At 39.2% G+C, this 25,082-nt stretch overlaps 1 protein-coding gene across 1 annotated transcript in view; it reads right to left on the reverse strand.

Annotated features, from left to right (window-relative positions):
- The window catches only part of LOC126198488 (von Willebrand factor A domain-containing protein 8), a 275,162-nt gene that overhangs the window by 100,826 nt on the left and 149,254 nt on the right, over positions 1-25,082 (reverse strand). The window contains exons 19-20 of the mRNA XM_049934860.1: positions 12,938-13,089; positions 4,130-4,365 (exon numbers count right to left, since the gene is read on the reverse strand). Of these exons, the coding sequence (XP_049790817.1) occupies positions 4,130-4,365; positions 12,938-13,089 (388 nt within the window). The remainder of the gene's footprint in view (positions 1-4,129; positions 4,366-12,937; positions 13,090-25,082) is intronic.

Raw genomic sequence — 25,082 nt, forward strand, 5'->3', positions numbered from 1 at the left:
GCTAGCCACTGCGTCACCTCGTGGTAATGTTGGGGAATATTGAAGACACATGAAGAAGAGGGCAGCAAAGGATGAGATGAACCAATGGCAGCACAGAAGTAACAGATTCTGAACTAGAAAGTCAGTGAGAGAAAGTGCAGGACAGTAAGAAACTAGTGTGTAATGGGATCACAAAGAGTCTGAACTGACTAAATGACTAAACGGATATAATAGAGGGAAACATTCCACGTAGGAAAAATATATCTAAAAACAAAGATGATGTGACTTACCAAATGAAAGTGCTGGCAGGTCGACAGACACACAAACAAACACAAACATACACACAAAATTCAAGCTTTCGCAACAAACTGTTGCCTCATCAGGAAAGAGGGAAGGAGAGGGAAAGACGAAAGGATGTGGGTTTTAAGGGAGAGGGTAAGGAGTCATTCCAATCCCGGGAGCGGAAAGACTTACCTTAGGGGGAAAAAAGGACAGGTATACACTCGCACACACACACATATCCATCCGCACATATACAGACACAAGCAGACATATTTAAAGTTTGGGCAGAGATGTCAGTCGAGGCGGAAGTGAAGAGGCAAAGATGATGTTGAATGACAGGTGAGGTATGAGTGGCGGCAACTTGAAATTAGCGGAGATTGAGGCCTGGTGGGTAACGGGAAGAGAGGATATATTGAAGAGCAAGTTCCCATCTCCGGAGTTCAATAGGTTGGTGTTGGTGGGAAGTATCCAGATAACCCGGATGGTGTAACACTGTGCCAAGATGTGCTGGCCGTGCACCAAGGCATGTTTAGCCACAGGGTGATCCTCATTACCAACAAACACTGTCTGCCTGTGTCCATTCATGCGAATGGACAGTTTGTTGCTGGTCATTCCCACATAGAATGCATCACAGTGTAGGCAGGTCAGTTGGTAGATCACGTGGGTGCTTTCACACGTGGCTCTGCCTTTGATTGTGTACACCCTCCGGGTTACAGGACTGGAGTGGGTGGTGGTGGGAGGGTGCATGGGACAGGTTTTACACCGGGGGCGGTTACAAGGGTAGGAGCCAGAGGGTAGAGAAGATGGTTTGGGGATTTCATAGGGATGAACTAACAGGTTACAAAGGTTAGGTGGACGGGAAATGAGATCCATCCTTCATGAAATCCTCCCCACTCCACCAAGAGTGTCTTTCCGCCGTCCACCTAACCTTCGTAACCTCTTAGTTCATCCCTATGAAATCCCCAAACCACCTTCTCTACCCTCTGGCTCCTACCCTTGTAACTGCCCCCGGTGTAAAACCTGTCCCATACACCCTCCCACCACCACCTACTCCAGTCCTGTAACCCGGAGGGTGTACACGATCAAAGGCAGAGCCACGTGTGAAAGCACCCACGTGATCTACCAACTGACCTGCCTACACTGTGATGCATTCTATGTGGGAATGACCAGCAACAAACTGTCCATTCGCATGAATGGACACAGGCAGACAGTGTTTGTTGGTAATGAGGATCACCCTGTGGCTAAACATGCCTTGGTGCACAGCCAGCACATCTTGGCACAGTGTTACACCGTCCGGGTTATCTGGATACTTCCCACCAACACCAACCTATCCGAACTCCGGAGATGGGAACTTGCTCTTCAATATATCCTCTCTTCCCGTTACCCACCAGGCCTCAATCTCCGCTAATTTCAAGTTGCCGCCACTCATACCTCACCTGTCATTCAACATCATCTTTGCCTCTTCACTTCCGCCTCGACTGACATCTCTGCCCAAACTTTAAATATGTCTGCTTGTGTCTGTATATGTGTGGATGGATATGTGTGTGTGTGCGAGTGTATACCTGTCCTTTTTTCCCCCTAAGGTAAGTCTTTCCGCTCCCGGGATTGGAATGACTCCTTACCCTCTCCCTTAAAACCCACATCCTTTCGTCTTTCCCTCTCCTTCCCTCTTTCCTGACGAGGCAACAGTTTGTTGCGAAAGCTTGAATTTTGTGTGTATGTTTGTGTTCGTTTGTGTGTCTGTCGACCTGCCAGCACTTTCATTTGACTAAATGGATAGATAGATAGGTAGAGAGAGAGAGAGAGAGAGAGAGAGAGAGAGAGAGAGAGAGAGAGATAGAGAGAGAGAGAGAGAGTCAATGATGTGTGATGTGCTTCCACTTTCAAGGAATGAGACACGACAGTTCTGCTGATTTCCCAGAGTCAAGGATTGTTGTGAGGCAAAATTGTTTTCCCTGTCTAGTCATTCCAAAAACATAACAGTTTTTATCCTCTAGATTGTAGTAAAAGTGCTAGTTGGCCATTGGAACTTCTCTGTCTTGATTCAGAAATAGAGAAAGAGAATTTGTTTCTCATTTTTCTCAAGAAGATGACCTCGTATACTGCTCCAGTTTTCCTGGTTTGATTCTAATGTTGGGAATTCAGCACGAGGCACAAGATTGGATATTCTTCATAAATTATTCACAAAAAAGCCTCAAAGCTGTTCGGTACAATGGGAACAAATATCCTTCCACACCTCTTGGATCTTCAGTAAATTTGAAAGAGACGTATGATCCTTTAAGATTTATTCTGGACAAGCTTAATTACAAAGAGGCTTTACCAAGAAGTCCAGCATCCTACGTGAATGGGACAGAGATATTATTTGATTCTTTTGTGGATGAGTGAAATCTCCTGCCTCCACTTCACATAGCATTTAGTATTATGAAATAATTTATTAAAGCTTTATCTGAAGACAGTGACAGTTTCAAGTATGTGACAAATAAGTTTCCACATCAATAAGAAGCAATGCTGAAAGTAAGAGTTTTCATCAACCCTGACATTTGGAAACTAATGAAAAATGGTTCAAATGGCTCTGAGCACTATGGGACTTAACATCTGAGATCATCAGTCCCCTAGAACTTAGAGCTACTTAAACCTAACTAACCTAAGGACCACACACATCCATGCCCGAGGCAGGATTCGAACCTGCGACCGTAGCGGTCACGAAGTTCCAGACTGAAGCGTCTAGAACCGCTCGGCCACACCGGCCGGCAGAAACTAATGAAAGATAAAACACTTGAAAACAAAAAGAAAGGTATAAAAAGATCAGCTTGGATACACTGTAAATAAGCTGAAAATAATTTTTTGGGAAATAAGCACTTCCTGGGTTCCAATGACAGTTATTTTCCACAAAATCTATGTGCTACAAGTAAGGAACAGGGAGAAAGATTCCATCAAGACATTAAAGAAATAGAATGAAGGTACCAGGGCCAATGGGATGTCATTGTGACAGCTGACTATTGCTGGTTGTGACAGAGGGAAACACTACTATTGAACTTAACATAGAAAGAAAAACATGAGAATCACCAAAAATGATACAAAATTGCAAAGTACAAATTTGTAGACCAGTGTAATGACAAATTTTAATATGAAAGTAGGGCAAACATCAAAGGAAATATACTTCAGTGGAAAAGTTTGGTTAAGACAGCAGACATCACACCACACAACCAGCCTGACTTGACAGACATCATAAAATAGGAGACTGCAGAGAAGAACACATTTGCCTTTAACATAAGACTTCAGAATGTATGTATGTAGAAGGAAACAAACAGAAAATACTTAAAAAAGAAAAATAAGACAATCTCAGTTGCAGACTGAATTATTTCAAGAAATTCGTAACCAGTTGCTGTGCCAGGTGTCCAGCATGGAATGGAACCATTTTTTAAACAGAAAATAAATTTGTCAAGTACCAAATAGGACTAACGATATAGTTGGGTATATTTTATCAAACAATATGCAAACTGTATAGGATGTGGCAATCTTAAAGCATTCAGGAACAAAATGGAGAGTAAAGCCAGACACAAAATTAGAAAGGAACAGGGCAAAAAGTCAGAGAAACAGATTCACTAGGCAAGAAGGTAAGAAATGTAGCTTAAGAATATGGTATATTTAACAACACTGAGGTACACCAGGTGAAATAAAGCGGCAAAGTCAACTGCTTAGGAAATGAAGATCATACAGAAATATTTTTAATTTTAGAAATATTGTAGCAGAGACAGATGGAAAAGAACAGAAAAGGGAAAAATTACAAATTACTTTGATTTGTTTGTATCAAAATGCCTTTTTACCCTGCATGCTAGCCCTGAAGACATAGTGCTGGTGTACTCACCTTTGGTAACTGTGAGCCCTGCTACAATGCTAGTTTCCTCCAAAGGTAAAGCCCAGTATGACTGCAACTCTGCGAAAACTGCACCACGTGCCTGCACAACATCCAAGGGATATGTGCGAGTGGCCACTCGGCTCGGACGTCCAGTCTTCACAAAATGCTCCTCAACAGATACTTGTCGACCAACAGAAGACAATAACCTCCACTCCCCAGTAAGTTGAGGTGCTAACATTGGGAATCTGCAACAATTCCCCATTGCTTCACATAACTAAAAAGCAAAGTAGTCTCACTACAACATGTAATTAATTAAAAACTGATGACATCTTCAATATAATTTTGAATTTACTCTCAATTTGAAAACCGAGACTTGTACCGATTACACTTATACATTTGTACTCTTTAAGTCACTGTGTAGCCCATCATATCACTTGCTACTATACAGGCTTCACTGGATGTTCTTTCTATTGTGTTCACAAAAGATGATACTTCCACAAGACGATAAAAAAAAAGTTCATTACATTCATGTGAACAACAATAATTAAGGCACTGACTCCATTTCTTCTATTCACCCGAAAATGGTGCGCACAATTTACTTTCCTACACAATTTCTGTGTTATTTATGAAATCAAATATTCATTGTTAAATTACAAGCCTCATACAACCACAGAATGCGACATAGGTGTCTTGTCCATTGTAAGACTATAGCCAAGCTAAAAAAATTAATCGGAAGTCATAATATTCATTACATTAAATTTGAAGATAGTTTGCATTAAGGTTTGGCAGACATGACTGACTGCACTTTTGTCATGAAAGGGCATGGATTTACCTTTTGCATTCAAATATTCTTGTACTGTGTTTCAAACTTTTTCCTTGGAGCAGGACAGATTGCTACTCACCGTATAAAGGTAATGTTGAATCACAGAGGCACAACAAAATGACTGTAATACATTCAAGCTTCTGGCGCTTAGGCAGCCAGAGACAGTGGTTATGTATATATGAGTTGTGCTTGTGAAATTTGTGTGTGCTTTCTACTTTAGAAGAAGGCCTTGTTGCTAAAAGCTTAAATGTATAGCAGTCTTTTTGTTGTACAGATCTGCAACTCAACATCATCTCTATTTTCTGAGTAGCAAAGTACCCTTTTCACAGCATTGTTGTTATTCCATCTTGGATTTTCCATTGCATGATTTTTTCAATGGAGTAGCAAATTTGCTTTAACCAAATTTTGCAAGATCTGGAGGAAATAATAGATGGTCCTACACATCCTACCTGGATTTCTACCAGCCCATCCTATTAACGCATGCATCATGAAATCTAAGGTTTTCATTCAGAAGCACAATGCTACAATCAAAGACATGCGCAGGAAAACAGGCTAACCCTAAAATGTAAAAACTTAGAGATAAGTGCTGCCATCTGTTGCTGGTATAGGAATTATCAAAACTGACATTGGTGTCACCCCTAAATATCACATTAGGATGTAATACAATGCAGAGAATTTCTTGCATTTCACTAGATACGATTTCTGTAATGTCAAAAATGGGCTAACCTTCCGCTACAATCTGGCTTCCCTCCAGAGAAAAGAAGCTGACCAACTGAGTAACAGGATACCCAATACTGTGCTGTATGATAAACAAACAGCAAATAATTAACTGTAGTTTGAAAATGTTTGGGGGCTAAGATAGATTATATTGGAATTAATAAAAGTGTAAACACAAAATATAATCCTTGTGTAATATATAATACTAATCACTTTATGAACCTATTTTAGCATGTTTGAAGTGTTCAGTTGGCACATTCAGTACTGAATACAAAAAATGAACATGGTGAATGTAGAAATGGGAAACTTTGATGAAAGTGTGAAAAATCAATGGAAATTGTCAAAAGAGGAAGTGTAAACCACAGAACTGGCGCAAAGAAGTTGAGAACAAGAAGCAAAACAGTGGTAAAGAGTACAGTAATTATAAAGGTGTAGTGAAAAAGGTAAAATCGCAAGTTACAGATTGAGCCTACGCAAGAAAATGTTTTGAGGTTGTACCTGCAGGTACACTGGAGAAGTTGTTTTGTTATTTCCAAAATCTAAGTAACAATGATTTTCAAAATTCTTATATGTTTGGGTGTGTGAATATGAATCCTGTGAAGTGGAGGTAAACTGACGATCCAGAGAGGAGTGGGCGACAGACAGCCAACATCTATAAGGTTACTGTAGGTGAAGTAGACATTCAGATTTGTAAGAAAGCTTGTCTAGCAATCTTCGGTATAAACAGTGTACACCTATTCCGTTTGAATCAACAAAAGAAAACATCTGGAACTCCTGAATTTAGTTTCTGTGTTTCATTAGGCAACAAAACACCAGACACACACTCACATTGATAAATTTGTATGTAGCTTGACATTAAAAGCTAAATATTTTATGTAAAGTGGATAAGTGGGGGAGACGTAACAATTGCCCAAATAAATGCAATGAGGAAGACCACGAATGTTCATGGACTCACGTATGAGTAAATAGTTTTCCTATGCAGTCAAGTCACTAATCCAGGAAAAAGAATCCCAACATCATGTATCTGTGTGCGGATCTAAACATTAGCAAAAATGTACAGTCTTTATCAAGATAAGTGCAAAGCAGCAACAACAGTTTTTCAATATTGGCTTTATCACCACCTTAAGATGCGAATTTCATGTGAGAAAAATGGTCAGAAAAAGAAAGAACTAGAATCAAAACAGAACTTCCCGGTTAAACAGTCTACTAATGCCAATGAAAATCTGAAAATGGACTCATAATATTCAAAAACTTATAATTCTGTTATGGTCCTTACTTTCATCAATATGTGCATTGTCTTGCAACATCAGAATATTATAGTGGCCATTAGCTCAATATAGTTGAGCCATACGTGTTTTGTTACCTCTAATTTCCCCTTTTACAGTACTTTTTACTACAGTTAAGTATTAATGTACTTCTTTATTAATTATTATTTTTCATGTTACATTCCAATATAAAGGATATGAAAGATCAGACACATTAACTGGTCCTACTGCATGGATTTCTGTTTAAAACAAAAGAATACAATAGATCGATATTTTTCTTCCAGCCTGATTTATGCAACCCCCTTTTTCTCCATTTATAAATAGTGTGAGTTAGCCCATTTTTCCCCGCATGTCTTCAATGAGTGTCTTTTTCCTATCACTATGACTGTATAACTGTAATCACTGAATCAGTCAGTTTAAAGGGTAATGCCAAGATCCCATATTATCTATGGGTTCCTTTCATCATATTCCATTTAGTGGAACATCAACATCCTGGCAGATGGAAGTAATAAACATTTTCCAACATAGAGAGTGTGGCTATATCTATTAAAGTGAATTTGTTTTTGTTTTACTTATGTAGAGATGAGCCCTTATATCATTCAACCACTATTTTACTATCTTTCTCTAAAAACCGGCAAAAAATGAACTAATTGAAAACCTTACCTCTCATGCCATTTACCAGAGTCCAAACACAATGTGATGTGTATCACATACCTATGCAACATTTCTTGCACAGATAATATTGTCATTAAATACATGAAATGTTTTTTGCAGTTGTGACTATGGACTGCCATCAGCTGTATAATGGAATGACGACAATGAAAATTTGTACTGGTCCAGGACTGAACCTGGACTTATTAATTTATTACTAGATCTGTGTCATTTACCAGTCATGACTGGACAGACTGCATCAAGATTAATTACATAAATATATTTAAAATTTCCTGCTTGTCGCGAGCGGTCGTGTTACCGTTTGGCTATCCATACACAACTCATGGCCAGACCCAAACTTCCATGCATTGTCAACTATATGGCAACATCCTGGACTCGTACAACCATTATGTATATTATGTATGTATGCATGTCCCAAGGAACTATACATCGTAATTCGGAATAACACAGGCAGTGCATCATTATCTGCTGACACTGGGTAAGTAACTTTCAAGTAAAATGTCTCCCCTGTGTGGGAATATACATAATGGATGTACACGTACAGGATGTTGACACATAGTTGACAACTTATGAAAGTTTAGGTCTAGTCACGAGTTGTGCTCTGGTAGCTAAATGGTAAGGTGAACGCTTGCGATAAGCGAGAAATCCGAATTCAAGTCCCGGCCTAGCAAAAATTTTCATTGTCGTCATTCCATTATACAGCTGGTGGTAGTCCATATTCATAACTGTGAATACATTTCATGTAATTCATGATGGCTGTAGTCAATTACAGTGCCTGTCCCTTCTGACATACATGCATGTCCGAAGGAACTTTACACCATAATTCGGAATAACACAGGCACTGCAATATTGCATAATATTATCATTATTCCTACCACACAATAATGTGACAAAAAACACTGTCAGTTATGCTGTTAGTTTATTGATCAATAAGATAGCATTCTGCAAGAAATTTGAAATAGGAGACACCATTCTGATATATGGTCATACGTTTACAGTTTATCGATGCTTGTAATCGCAGCATAATTTTGGCCAAGATGATGTTTCAGCACCTCAACGGAATTTTTTTGAACTTACTAGAACAAGTCGTCACCAGAGATTTAAGATAGTATACATGTTTTAAATCTTAAAAGTAACTATAATGTGCACTTTGCTGGCACCAGTGAACGTGGCAATGGGTGACCAACATGATGCAATGAACAGGAGTGTGGGCAAGGTACTGTGTAACTAGAAAAACATGTTAATGTATGGAAAATATCAATGAGAAAATTTAAGTTTTCAGAAATTTCATTTCTAGATACACAAGTCTAAACCCGAAACTTCAGCTCACTGAGCAGCTACAATACAACTGTTGAATGTTGCAGCTGCCATCAGTTGAAAACATGATGCCACACTCAAGAAGACTACTGACTGGTGCCAATATGTATCAAGCAGAGCTAGGGAGCAAAGCGACACTGCTATAGGAACAAACCATAGCACCTATTGTTCATATTAAAACTTGTGGTTGTATTGCTCTGATTATAAGAAATTAGGTTTCAAAAACTTGAATTTCAGAACAGTATTTTGTGAAAAATGATTTCTCATTATACTCTTTATCACAAGTTTTCAAAAACCACAAGGGTTTGAAGAGGTGTGTTCCTGCACCTAAAATTTTAGAAATTATTCATTTTATAATGAGTACAATGTGGTCTTCTACAGGATGTGTCATAAGTAATGGTCAATATTCAAGGATATGAACCCAGGATCATTCGAAACAAAAAAGTCAAGTACACATGGACTCTAAAACACATATCTTAAGAACTATGAGCAATACTTGATCTTTGATACTGTGAAACAAATCTCTTCTACTACAAGCTCTTTGTTTTCCATATTTTGCAAAGTGGTAGTACAGACCAAAACAAGAAAAAAATGTCCAGTAAACATGTACCCTATAATGCATACCTTAAAAGTTATGAGTACTTGTTCATTAAAAGAGTTGTATTCCAAAGTAGCAAAGAGGAGCAAGTACTCTTATCTCTAAAGGTATGCATTTTACAGCACATGTATACTGTTCATTTTTTTCTTGTTTTGGTCCATAGTACCACTTTCCAAAATACGGAAAGCAAAGGTTGGTTGTTGTGGGGGAGGAGACCAGACAGCGAGGTCATCGGTCTCATCAGATTAGGGAAGGGCGGGGAAGGAAGTCGGCTGTGCCCTTTCAAAGGAGCGATTTAGGGAAATCACGGAAAACCTAAATCAGGATGGCCGGACACGGGATTGAACCGTCGTCCTCCCAAATGCGAGTCCAGTGTGCTAACCACTGCGCCACCTCACTTGGTTGGAAAGCAAAGAGCTTGCATTAGAAGAGATTTGTTGCACACTATCAAAGATCAAGAATTGCTCATAGAATTTTAGAGCCCATGTTTACTTGACCTTTTCATTTGAATGATCATTCCTGTCATATCCCTGAATATTGACCATCACTTCTGAAACACGGTGAATATTTTTCGAGTGCAGCAGACTTTAGCACAAAGTACTTGCACAAGCAAAACAGGAGGAAAGAAAAGCCTACATGTGCTTTTGCACGTTGCTTGTTTATTTCTTCTGGAGTCATTCTGGAAATGAAATACTGTTGTCAATTGATCATTTAGCTGGCATGTAATGACAGAGAAGTACTAGTAGTAGTAGTATGGTATTCCGCCTTATGGCAGGTCTTGTCATGGGTTAAACCTCTTCCACTTTTGTCTGCCCATGACAGAAAACAGTTAAAACTATGGTCACCCCTAAACCTAAGGAACTTCACAGAGAAAATTAATATGCTATACAAAAATCACTTATTGTCTAGTGCTGTAACTGAAAAAACTAGCCATATTGCATGGAGGATGCATTATATTCAGCTGCAGAAATCCCCTCTGAAGCACAAAGCTTTGTAGCACTCGATATTTAGAGGCAGTCAGAAGTAAAATCAGTTGTTTTTTTACAAATATCAATTAAGAACACTTTGAAGCTAGACACATCTCATTTGTTCTGGTTAGAGCAAATGTAATTTTTTTTTCTTCATGGCAGAGTTTAAAAACATCTACTGTTCATGTACTGCCATCAATAGATGAAAGAGATTTCCTTAAAATTTATCATACATTCTATGTCATGTCTAGTTACTGAATGATAAGCTGCATTTAATCACATGTAAATAGTTCATAAAAACAAAACAAAAAAGTTACAATTTGTTTACAATCCAGTTCTGACACAGATGATACATTAGCTACCTTAGTATGACATTTAAAACTCTTACTGTATCATTAATAGCTGTACATGACAGACTGCAGAATGTAAATAAAGATGGCTTTATCAGTCATATTTCAACATCTCAAAAACATTCTTTACACATATCCCAATTACTATTAACTGGCACTGTGGAAGACTGTAGAAAGTAAGTGACTGTCTGAAAATAAAAACTATAAATCCAGTTGAACATCAAGTTCCAAATTTCATTTTCCATTTCAAATCTAAATTCAAAATTTTATTCTTTTATTATCTAATTTCTAAACAAGCCATTGAGATCAGACATGGATATGACTAGCCATCAATATATCCAAAATTTATATTCTGTGACATATTGTGCAATGATTCTAATTTTTTCTTCCTTGAATAGCATTCTTTGACATTCCAAGAAGCCGTCAGTTCACTTTACCATACGTTTTCTAGCTATCAACATTTGTTTTACTTTGTTAAAGAAAATGACCCACTTTACTTTTCTTATAAAAAGCATATTTTGAATCAATTCATTTTATTTTGCACAATGTCAATGTCTTTGTTATGATTTAGCTTACTAGGCAGATTAGAACTGTGTACTTGACATAAATTCAAACTCATTTTTTCTGGGAATGCTTAACAAAATAATCCATTGGAGAAGAGTATACAAATCCTCCTCATAACACATATTTGCATTTGTTTATCTCCAAGTATTAGTTTGCCAGGTTAGCCAAGATCAGTACACACACCACTATGACAGAACGTTTCAATTCAGAGATGGTAATATAATGATGAGAAATGGAATGGAATATAACCAAGTTAAAGTTGTACTATGCTATAAATAAATTTTTTATGAATTACCGAGTAGCACTGTGTATGCTTGTGGTTTTGCTCATCAATAAATTAACTTGTGATATGAGTCAAAAATATACTTACAAATAGGAAAATTGGATGATATGTTTTTGGGTTTTCAGTTAACTGACAATTCTAATTTGCATACAAATATTTCAAATACTAATCTAGGCATTTTCTTAAGGTATCCTGAACATTGATTTTATTTGTGCACACTGCATGGACTCCAACTAAGATGGTTCAAATCCAGATAGGGAACAGACCAAAATCACTGCTTGGAGAATCTGAAGATAATTAGGTCAGCAGGCAAAATGTTTCTTTTAACTCAGTTGGAAACCCTATCAATCTTACTGAAAAATCTTGTAAATAAAAAAACTTATTCTTTGGAGTGACTATTTTGTGTTTTGTCATCCTTCAAATCAGTGTAGCACCACACCAAAAACACGAATGGAACATACACTTAGTTATATGTGGGTTGTTAGATCTTTGGGATCTGTAAGAAAATAATACCCAAAATTAAAATGATTAAATAAAGATATAAAAGGCTTACATTTTACAGGCAGCAGACAAATACATACTAAAAGGCAGGAAAATGTTAACTTTGAAAACTAGCAAAAGGTAAACAGACACTTTCTGAAAACCAGAGGAGACGAACGGCAGAAAGACAGCTGAAATTTCATAAATATGGCAAATAACTAGAGGAATAAACGAGAACGATTGGCAGTGACAGAATTACAGGGAAGAAGAAGCAAATACTGGACAAGATGCCAAAAAAATATAGGATACTATGAGGTATCACAAATTTATATGAGAGAAATGGAGAATTGAAAACATGTCCATGCCATTACCAGTGATATCCACAAACAGGGCAAAAGTGGGTGTTATATGCTATAAGAGACGTATTTTTGTAAAATCAGTTTCCCCACAATAAGTTACTGGATACTGAATGTAAGACTTTTCTATTATTGTTATTACATCAAATTGGTTTATGACTATGAGCTAAAAGAGAAAAAAAAGTAAAAAATGATTTAAGGAAAAGTGAGTTTATGAAATTTTATTGACACATTTCACATAATACTGGGTACAAAGAGAAATATTACACAGAAAAACTGTTGCAACAAAAGCAAATATTTTATCAACACTTAGTAGGTGGTAGGAAATATGAGAATGGGCAACGGATTTTCAAACTCTCTTGTGAAGTACAGACACTTTCTCTCAGTTTGTTTGATGCAGCCACCTTGTGAGTGAATTGCTTACTCTCTTGCTAGACGGATGTCTGATGGGCTGGCACCCATGGGAATCCCATGCTTCTGTAGTATCTGTATGACAGTCTCCTGTGCCTCTGGACTGTAGCTGTCAAAGTCGAAGACGTTGCGAACTACACTTACCAAGCCCTCGTGTGGGAAAACCTGCACAGAAATAAAATCTCAGTTGAATACTAAATTACTTCCTTTGATGACCTTACTACATTTTAAATTCTGCAACTAATATTTCACAACACATTCATATTTTAGTGGCAATTCAGCTAACAATGTACTGAACAACAAAAATATATGCAAATGATGCAGTTTTTGTTTTTTTCGTGATTGAGCTGAACTATCCTGTACACTCTTAAATTATTAATTTACAACTGTGATCACACAATGGACAAAATTAAAATAAGTGAGATATACTTCATTATTTTACAGTATTACAGATTGCACCCTCAGACTTTGAGGACATTTGCCCAAATTGTTGGTTGAAAGATCATATGAGGGGGAAAAACAATTTTGCTATCAGTTCAGAAAAAAAAAGCAAAAGAAAAAAAAGCTGAAAAGTGAACAACTATTATACATTGCTAATTACAATCAAAGTTTTGTTTCTACTGAATAAAATTATATTTTGCACCTGTTATTCATTCTGGCTACCAAACTACTGGGTGATATTGTCCCACTCCCTTCTAAAGATGGTTTTCACTTCTCGCACGGTTTGAGGACACAGTGTTCATTGATAAACACATCTGCCAATAGCACCCCAGGTACAATCTATAGTGTTTACAGCTAGGGAGTACACAGACCATTCCATATGTTCCAAATCTTCACTTTCCAGTGTATTCCACACCTCAGTAGTCCTGTGTAGGTGGGCATTGTTTTCCATATACAGAAAGTAGGACCTACGGCAACCTCTAAACAGACGAATGTGATAAACAATAATCTCCCTGTGATACCACTGTGCTTTAACAGTACCTCATGCAAGGATATGAAGCAGTCTTCAGCCATCATGCATAATGCCTCCCCACACAATGGCATCTAGGCCATACCCATGATGCTCATGAACATTTTGTAGTCGGTAACATGTTACCCTTTCTCTCACACCATCTGGTGGCCAGAATCACTTGCCACAGTGAAGCGGGATTCGTCAGAGAAAATCAGTCTGGACCACTAATGCCGACCCTGACCAACATGCTCCCTACATCAATGAACTCTTTCTCAACAATGGCATGGTTGAAGGGGGAACTATTTAACAGGTTTCTGAACATGCAGATCAGCTTGATTTAATTACTGCAAAATGGTTCTGGCTGAGACAATTGTACCGGTAGCGGTCACAAGGTCTGCAGCAATCTGCTTATGAGTGAGATGTCTTTTTCCTTTCCGCAACTAGGGGTATACGTCAACCCTCTTGGAGTGTGGTGCTTAGTCTTTGCTCAGCAGCATGCTTTCACATAGCATTTCTACTTTCAATGACCTTTTTTAATCATGAGATGAAACTTTTCAACACATCCATTACTGTGGCCACTGTAGTGACACTGACTGGCTTCGAGCCACCCAATTGTTCATCTGTAATCATAAGCACTCAAATGATGTCTTGCAGACACGTTGCTGTACTGCACAGAATGTTGCAGTAATCAGTTCCACAACAACCTTCGTTAAACACTGTACTGCATAAACTGTCAAATACAAACTTAGTGTTCATGCACAGGCTTCGCTGCACTAATACATCCCACCCTCTACCTTTCCTTTTACTATCACTGGTTGAGTGTTGTGTAGCTGGTTGGGTGTTTCGTACCAGGTGTCAGTTGTTCCTTAGCAGTAGTCAAGCACTGTATTATCTCACCTGATAAGTTACTTTCATCATGTCAGAAAGAAAATCAAATACGATCTCCTTATGTTCTAAGTTAAATTTAACTAGCATTACCTACTATAGAAGAGGAACTGAAATGTACCACCTAATCAGACTACAGTAAGCACATAGGCATCTACGAGGGTGGTTTGAAAAGTTCTCGGAACGGAATAAAAAAAAGTACTTACATCACTGAAACTTTTTTTATTTTTCAATGTAGTCTCCTTGTAGATTAATGCACTTGGTCCAACGATGTTCCAGTGCCTTGATCCCATCTCGAAAATGAGTTTCCTCCAGGCCTGCAAAATAATTGTCAACTCTGGCTATCAATTCTTTGTTTGAAATGAATCTTTGTCCACCAAGGGAAATTTTCAGTTTTGGGAAGAGTCGGAAGTCTGACGGAGCCATATCAGGTGAATAAGGCAGCTGTGGCAACAATTTATACCTTATTTCGTGTGATTTTGCCATGGCGACAGAACATGTTTCTGATCCAGCATCAAGAGTCGTGGAATCCATCTTGCAGATAATTTTTTCATTTCTAATTCTTCAGTTAAAATGTGATATACCCTTTCAGATGACATCTGGTAAGCATGAGCAATTTCACACACTTTCAACTGGCGATCCTTCATGACCATTTTGTGCACTTTTGCAATGATTTCTGGTGTAGTGACACATCTTGGCCGACCACTGCGTGGATCGTCATCTAAGCTCTCCCAATCAAATGAAAATTCATTTGTCCATTTGGCAACAGTTGAATATGAAGGAGCAGAGAACCCGTGTATTCTTGCAACTGGCATGAATGTTCTTTGCTTTCATACTTTTCTTTACAAAGTACTTAATCACTGCTCAAATCTCAATTTTTTTCCATCTTCACAAATCACTACACACGAACAACAATAGAGCTGTCACCACCACAGCTCTCTTCCAAGAGCACTGACATGGCACGTGTCTATAGGCAACAGTCCAATGAATATCACATGAATAACTCATTGTGCTAGTGTTGACCTCCTGTAGTGATTCAGAGAACTTTTCATACCACCCTCATTAACTGTTATTCTTCCTGCACTCCATAAGCAAGTGGAAAGGGAAGAAACCCAAATTCGTAGTACAATGCAAAATATCCTTTGCCAAGCACTGCACAGGAGTATGCAGAGTACCTGGCTGACACACACACACACACACACACACACACACACACACACACAGAGAGAGAGAGAGAGAGAGAGAGAGAGAGAGAGAGAGAGAAAAGGGGGGATAGGAAAAAAAGGGAAAAAAATCTTTCAGTTTCAAGGGGTGATTTTTCCAGAAATTGCTTTTCTTTATTTGGTGATATTTTTATTTGCTATGGAATCTATTTCTAATACTTGACACTATTTTCACTGTTTGGCAACTTACTTCCATCACTGAATAATCTCTTCTCTTTCTCTGTAACAATTGTTTTTCCTTGTTTCTCAATAATTTATTTTCTGGATTGATCCCTTAACTTAACATTTTTTATTAATGAAAAACACCCTGTAATGAATGACATTACATGCAGACATATAAAGACAGCTTTTAAAACTCAAAATAATGAGTTACAAAATTTTGAAGATCACCAATAATAAAATCCAGAGTATACTCATGCACTGGACTTCAAGTGAAATATCCTGAAATTCGACACCTTTTTAGTTTCTGTGTAACTACGAAGTCTAACCATGTATTTCACAATGGTTTCCTGTGAACATCAATCTTGGAGGAGCTGGCTGGAGCATGGTGGACGTATTTATTTCAATACTACTGATGAGCACTTGTCATTCAACTGACAAAATGTTATCACTTTCAGTCTCTAATGAAGTAACATCACATTCTTTTTAACATTCTGAGCTGCTTAATTCAATGTCAAACTCAGGATCACTATAGCATTGCCTAACAATGGTACAGAAGAGTTTCTGAAAGCATGTATTTTGTTGTCAAGTATCCTCAGCTATACACAGTAAAGACCTCAACCAAAACATGACAGACAGACTACAAATGTAGTACCAGATGCTCTCTAGTGGCAGAACACTTAACTAACAGTGCTGAAATGGACATAAGTGGAGTTTTATTTTTTTGAAGGTCTTTACTTAAGTTGCCAGAGTATACTCAGGTGAGATGACTCGGGGTTTTAAGTGATGGGGTTAACTGCTGTTCCTCAGCATCTAGTGATTTTCTCCTGTCCTCTTGCAGTCTTATTTGCTTTTAAACAATGTTTATGGTGTATTTAACAACTACCTCTTGTTGTCACATTATTTTACAGTAAATTATTTTGTGCATATTTCCCTGGTGGCCAATTTTCAGAAGCTCTTCACCTTGTTCTACTCTTGTTTCTCTTTCATACTCTAAGTCATATCTCTTGTTTCCATTTACCCTAATCCTATATCTCAGTGCCCACCCTCTTTCCACAAACATATGCTTGCCATTTGCAAACAGCACTTAACACTTGTCTTCAAGTCGTGTTTAACATCTAGTATTCCCCTAACAGTCTCACATTAAAACTTCCCATCTCTTGATCCATATTTCTACCAATTACTCCTTAAATTCTAAATTGTTCAGTTTTCAAACCATACCCACCTTGTCCTTGACATAAACACTGTCTCTGACGAAAATCACTTCCAACAGCTGTAGTCTGTTTAAAATCCTCCACTTTTCACCCCCAGATCTGGGTCTACAACCTGACACAGCTATACACTCTTTCATTCAAATAACTCTAAAGTGGAGAATGAGATTTTCACTCTGCAGCGGAGTGTGCGCTGATATGAAACTTCCTGGCAGATTAAAACTGTGTGCCCGACCGAGACTCGAACTCGGGACCTTTGCCTTTCGCGGGCAAGTGCTCTACCATCTGAGCTACCGAAGCACGACTCATGCCCGGTACTCACAGCTTTACTTCTGCAAGTACCTCGTCTCCTACCTTCCAAACTTTACAGAAGCTCTCCTGTGAACCTTGCAGAACTAGCACTCCTGAAAGAAAGGATTTTGCGGAGACATGGCTTAGCCACAGCCTGGGGGATGTTTCCAGAATGAGATTTTCACTCTGCAGCGGAGTGTGCGCTGATATGAAACTTCCTGGCAGATTAAAACTGTGTGCCCGACCGAGACTCGAACTCGGGACCTTTGCCTTTCGCGGGCAAGTGCTTTGCAGCGACATTATATGTCGTACCACGCGAAAGACTACGGACGTGGAAAATGTGATTGACCAGATCGTGCACAGGAAGTTATTAAACATAAAAGGAAGCTATCCGAAGAAGATCTGGACGACGAAGAAAAATCAACTGAGGCAGCTCTCAGAGTGGGTTACAAAATTGCTTTGCTTTTAGCAAAATCCCTGTGCCCCTTAACTGATGGCGATTTAATAAAAGAATGTTTGGTAGTTGCAGCGGAACATTTGTGTCCATCTCAAGTTGAACAGTTTCGGATTGTGCCATTATCTAACATGACCATTATGCGTCGCATACAGGACATGGCAGACGACGTCCAGAGCCAGCTTGCAAATATCTGTTAAGATTTTATGGCGTATTCTCTAGCCCTGGACGAAAGTGTTGATATCACTGGAACAGCGCAGCTTGCCATATTTATTAGAGGTGTTAACAGAGATCTTCAGGTGAGGGAGGAGCTCCTCGATGTAGTAGCCATGAAGAACACTACAACCGGAGGTGATATTTTAAGTAGTGTTGAAGAAAGTGTTGAAAATATAGGATTGTCGTGGAATTCTTTAGTTTCAGTGTCTACAGATGGTAGAGGCATACACTAAGCTAATAAAATTATGTGGCACGTGTACATTCTCCTTTATTTGTTTCATTTGTCGCAGTAATAATTCGTGAGTGATATCCCTGCAGGTGGCCGCGGATTCACATTGACTGGCGGCAGCTGTTGTGTGCCCCACGTGACTCTCCCCACTCTCCGCTCTGGTCCGGTAGTGGGGGGTAGCGTGCTCGCGCTGCTCCGTGCTCGCGCCTTGCTGCTCACAGCTTGCTCCGCGAGCACGTATGTTGTGAAGCCCTGCTATAGGGCATCACAAGTTGTGCACGATCACACTGGTTGGAACCGGTGAAGCATGTACATAGCAAAGACGAGACGGAAAGCATAGGAAAAATGTGGTCAGACAATACAGCAAAGGCAAAGCAGATATAAATTATGAGACAGTAACAAAGGATGGATGACACAAGATTTAGGATGGATGGCAGCCACCAGGTAATAAAATTTTGTTGAAAAGTTCTAGCAGAATGTAAGTACTTTACCAGTAACAGAAATCACTCACCAAAAAGCAGAAGTGTTGAGTCATCAACAGGTGCACCAAAAAAATTATGGAAACTTGATAGTTTTCGGAGTAATCCTTTGATATGAGGTTTTTTGTGTGTGTGTGTGTGTGTGTGTGTGTGTGTGTTCTCAACTACTCAATGTCTGCTTTTCAGCAAGTGGTCTCATTTACTTCTAAAGTATTTACTTTCTACCAGAACTTTCCTACAGAATTATCTCACTTATTACGGGTAATAGTGTCTGTGTAGAAAGAAGAAGCTAGCTGAAATGGGAAGTTAATTACAGTGAAGTCTTAAATTTATATTGGAATATTTATTGCAAGCCAATGTCAAATACCAATGATTGCAAACTATTTATTGTTGTAAAGAATTGGACAAATCTAGTAAAGTTGTTTCAGATTCCTAATGTGACATTATCTGAGTGATGATAAGCATCAAACCCACCCAGACAGCATTCTGTATTAAAGAACTCTTTTCCGACACAGGAAGGTGCATGCCACTCCAGTTCGAATCTGCCCGGCGGATTAAACTCAAGTGTCAGTTGTAGTTTTTAGGTGGTCTAACACATTCCACTATGTGAATACGGGGCTGGTACCTACATTCCACTTCAGATACATGCTACACAAACATTTAGAAAACTTACACTTGCACACAGAATTTACTCTAGATGCAGATGGAGTACATAGATTCTGTCCTGGGGATGAAAGGAGAATGATAACCTTGGATGATTAGTGTCCCTAATCCCATAATCAGCAGCAGCAGTCAGGTAAGCATCAAACATGGTTGAAACAAGGTAAGTGAATGCTTTTGTAAAAAGATACCTCAGAGGATTTAGTGGCAGAGTTCTTCTGTAAACGTCTTCAGAATAATCTCGTTTGAATGCCTATACCATGTTACCACTCTACAGATGGCACACTGAAATCTGCCCATATTACAATAGCATCATCAGAAAATTTACTTGTTAAATTCTCTAATTTTCTGGTGATTTAGATTTCCTAGTAACTAAAAGGGTCAAATTTTTAGAATCAGTTAATATAGAGGACAGCGCCAGTTACCTTAAAACTGTCATAGCATCAGGTATGAGTAAAATAAAATTCACAGAAAGTTAGAAAAATATTTTTACTTAGCAAGAATGACAGCCAAAAAACAGTCAGCATCAGATATTTAGTGAAGAGAGAAATGTCATTCTGGGAATGAGATATTCCATTTTTCTGCTTTCCACTGGCCAACAACAGATGTCCTTGAGCTAAACTAGTTAGTAAGTAGGAAGCACCCCACTTTCAGGAGGGAAATATATTGAATCTAATGGCAACAAATAGACCTGATGTCTTTGAGGATGTCCACACTGAAAGTGATATCAATGAGCATGACAAGGTTGTGGCAACAATGATTATGAAAGAACAAAGGACAACTAAAGCAAGGAGAAAGATATATATGTTCAGTAAACTAGATAAAAAATCAGTAGTGTCATATCTTAACAAGGAACTTAAAATTTTCAACACAGGTCAGGAGAATGTAGAGGAACCCTGCTTCAAGTTTAAATTAATAGTTGACCATGTACTGGATAGATATGTACCTAGTAGAACAGTTTATAATGGGAGGGACCTCCACAGCATACAGTCACTGTAAAGAAATTTCTAAAGGAACAGAGATTACTGCATAACATATGTAAAACAAAGCGTAGGGCTGTAGTTAGAGAGATGCTGAATGAAACCTGTTTGGCTGACAAGACAGCAATGCATAATGCCTTCAATGACTACCATCGCAGAATATTGCCAAATGACATTTCACAAAATCCAAATAAATTCTGGTCATATGTAAAGGCTCGTAGTGGCACCACAGTTAGTGTCCAGTCCCTACTGAATGAGACAGGAACTGAAATTGAGGGTAGCAAAGCAAAAGCTGAAACACTTGACTCCATTTTCAAATGTTCCTTTACAAAGAATAACTCAGAAAAATTGCCCCAATTTAATCCTCATACCACTGAAAAGGTGAATGAAATGAGTATTAGTGTCAGTGGTGTTGAGAAAGACCCGAAATCATTAAAACTGAACCAAGTTCAAAGGCTCAATGGAATCCCTGTCAGATTATATGCTGAATTTGCGGCTGAGTTAGCACCTCTTCTCCTAAAATCTATGTAGATCCCTTGAACAAAAAACCATGCCCAGTTCTGGGAAAACGGCACAGGTCACACATGTCTACAAGAAGGGTAGTTGAAGTTATCCACAAAACTACCAAACAGTATGCCTGACAGCAATTTGTTGTGAAATTTTAGAACATATTCTGAGCTCAAACATAATAAGGTATCTTGAAAAGAATAACCTTCTGAATGCCAACCAGCATGGATTTCGAAAACATTGATCATGTTGTGGGCTTTCAAAATAATAAAAGAAATGAGGTGGTGTGTGTGGTGTCACCGCTAGACACCACACTTGCTAGGTGGTAACTTAAATCGGCCGCGGTCCTGTAGTACATGTCGGACCCGCGTGTCGCCACTGTGTAATCGCAAACCTAGCGCCACCACATGGCAGGTCACAAGACACGGACTAGACCTCGCCCCAGTTGTACGGACGACATAGCTTGCGACCAGACGTACGAAGCTTTCCTCTCATTTGCCGAGAGACAGATAAAATAGCCTTCAGCTTAGTCCATAGCTACGACCTAGCAAGGCGCCATTTGTATCAGTGCTTATAGCTTACTAATATTCAAGAGAGATGTATTCCAACAAGAGAATAAAGTTAAGTATTATAAAACTACGTACTTTTCTTTAGTGCATTAATAAGTCTCCTGTTCCAGTACTTCAAGCCCGTCTGCGTTAGTTTAGCGTGCACCTAGCTACCTCATTGTGTCTATGCTGTATGAACTAGACACAACAGTGTGATGGTCCTCAACGACGTTCCCTCCGACTCAGAGTTGCAATATTAATAGTGTTGGCTGGTTTCGTTGTCTAGGGGCTGGGATACATAGTTGTCGCATTACAGGCCAAATACTGCTGAGTCTACAGTATACAATGAATACAATAAGAATATACATATAAATTGAATGGCCGGAGGTTTCTGTCGCTCGGCAATTGCGAATTATGAAAGTAACATATAAATTTATAAATGAAAAATTGCAATTAAATAAAATCTGCAGGTACTATTTTAACGACTTTAAATGATGAGTATGACAGCAGAAGTACTTTTGAGAATGCGGTATATTTCTGCAAAACACTTATTGGTGTCAATGGTCCAAAAATTAAATAAAACATAAGTTGAATGAAAGGGAAACATTAGATTCCTACTGCATGTAATTAGTTATCAACGACAACATAGCTCATGAGATATTCACTTCTAAATGCACACTATGTCTTCACTGTAGAAGCCACGGAAATCTCACAAGTTTACAAGTCAGATCTCCGAAGTATTTCTATCTCTTGTGATCACACGCAAACTGCTCCCCACTCTCCAAGTCTTTCCCGCGACTGTGCTTCCGTCGCGCCGTACTGTCCAAGACTTCCCTTGTGCCGTGCCGTACTGTCCAGAACTCTCCTTGTCCTGTGCCGAACAGTCCAGCACTGCCACCTTGCTCCGAACTGCCCTCGTGTTCTCTCTCAAAAGGATGCTCCTCCCCAACCTCCATATGTATCTCTTAGTAACGAGCGCTGTGATTGGCTAGAGCGCCCCCTCCATGTCTCCAAGCCAATGTGCACTCACAAAAATATTGAAACACATACGAAATACTGGATTTACATTTAAATAACTTGAAATTAAATAAATATTCCTACGGCTGGATCATAAACACTCTCTAACACACATTATTAAATACATAAACAAATTAAATAGACATATATCAAAGGAATAGAAAGCAAAAGTATGCCAGTAGCCTAACATCTCTGTGCTTTCTAACAAACAGTAAATAATTGACCAGTTTCTTCATGAATAGTATACATTGGATATAAACAAAGACATAGATGAATAAATATATTTATAAGCATGCAGCTACCGTTTTTTCATGAAACTGTGGAGTACTTATGGCCTGATGTGATTGATAGTATTCCACCACTTTGACCTCCAATAACTCATGTACTGCTTGATAGGTTCCCGGGAATTACGCCGGTTAATATTGTAGAAACCGCACAATATTTCAGTGAGACAACTGCCCGCCATCTTCAGGTGCTACTGTCGCGTCGCTGAGAAGCTCGCCAATTTATGTGCTGGCTTTCTAGAACAGCGCAGGCGCCAGCGGGGCATAATGTCATCGAAGACCAATCGTAGACAGCTGTCTGCGGCGTAATTCCCGGGAACCTATCAAGCAGATGCAGCGCTGGGAAAGCCTCAAACCGCAACTCATGTACTATTCAAGTTACATGTCTGTAATTTGTACCAATTTAGGTTTACATTAATAGCTTTTTAAAGACATGTCGATCGACGAAATTGGATGAAGCATTTAAATTTTGGAAATTCGTTGCTGGGTGTTACTTTTATAATTTACCGTCAGATACTAAACTTTAAACTAATAAAGATATTGAAAATCAGATTACACCATCATAATTGTCGTGAAAATAATGGTAATGTACACGTTTCTTTTTGAGGTATCGTGATTCATCTGGCAACTATTAATTTCTATACGAACTGTGAAATGTCCGCCACTAAGGTTTCACAAAGTCCGCCATCTTTGGCACTCCCAGTGTCTCCTTCATCGATACAGTGTCACAATGGAATTCCCAGCCACGCAGCTGGACCATGCGCTGGGGCTACCCCTCTCGTCCCGCTAACATTCAGCACCACGTGTTTGCTGCTGGACCCCGGCTGGCCGAGCGGCCCGTGCGGCCATGCCAACTCACATCTTAGAATATTTTCAGGGTGCCACATTTCGCCTGTTACCTCAAAGTGAGAAACCCAACTTGCACTTTTCTCACATGACATACTGAAAGCTTTGGATCAAGGCAACCAAGTACATGAAGTGTTTCTTGATTTCCGAAAAGCATTTGACTCAGTACTGCACCTATGCTCATTGTCCAAGTATGATCATATGGGGTACCAAGTGAAATTTGTGATTGGATTGGGGACTTTTTGGTAGGGAGGACACAGCATGTTATCTTGGATGGAGAGTCATCATCAGATGTAGAAGTAACTTCAGGTGTGCCCAGGGGAAGTGTGTTAGGATTCCTGCTGCTCATGTTGTATATTAATGAAAAAACTATACTAAACTTATCCCGAACAAGCCATGAAGGCCCAATGGTACTGACTGGCCACTGTGTCATCCTCAGCTCATAGGCACCACTGGATGCGGATATTGAGGGGCATGTGGTCAGCACACCGCTCTCCAGGCCGTACGTCAGTTTCCAAGACGGGAGCCACTACTGCTCAAGCAATAGCTCCTCAGTTTGCCTCACAAGGGCTGAATGCACCCTGTTTGCCAACAGCACTCGGCAGACCTGATGGTGACCCATCCAAGTGCTAGCCCAGGCCTTCAGCGCTTAACTTCATTGATCTGACAGGAACCCGAATTAAGAATGTGGCAAGGCCGTTGGCACTGTATATTAATGACCTTGCAGATAATATTAATAGTAAAATGGGGAAGTGTCCAGGCATCTCAGAGTGAACCAAAGCGATATTGTTCGGACATGGAGGAGATACAGAGAGACAGGAATTGTCGATGACGTGCCTCGCTCAGACCGCCCAAGAGCTACTACTGCAGTGTATGACCGCTACCTATGGACTGTGACTCAGAGGAACCCTGAATGCAACGCCATCATGTTGAATAATGCTTTTTGTGGAGCCACAGGACGTTGTTTTATGAATCAAACAGTGCACAATAGGCTGCATGATGTGCAACTTCACTCCTGACGTCCATGACAAGGTCCGTCTTTGCAACCACGACACCATGCAGTGCGGTACAGATGGGCCCAACAACATGCCGAATGGACCGCTCAGCATTGGCATCATGTTCTCTACACCAATGAGTGTCGCATATGTCTTCAACAAGACAATTGTCAGAGACATGTTTGGAGGCAATCTGGTCAGGCTGAATGCCTTACACACACT

Source organism: Schistocerca nitens, chromosome 8, assembly GCF_023898315.1.
Source record: "Schistocerca nitens isolate TAMUIC-IGC-003100 chromosome 8, iqSchNite1.1, whole genome shotgun sequence".
Taxonomy (NCBI): Eukaryota; Metazoa; Arthropoda; class Insecta; order Orthoptera; family Acrididae; genus Schistocerca; species Schistocerca nitens.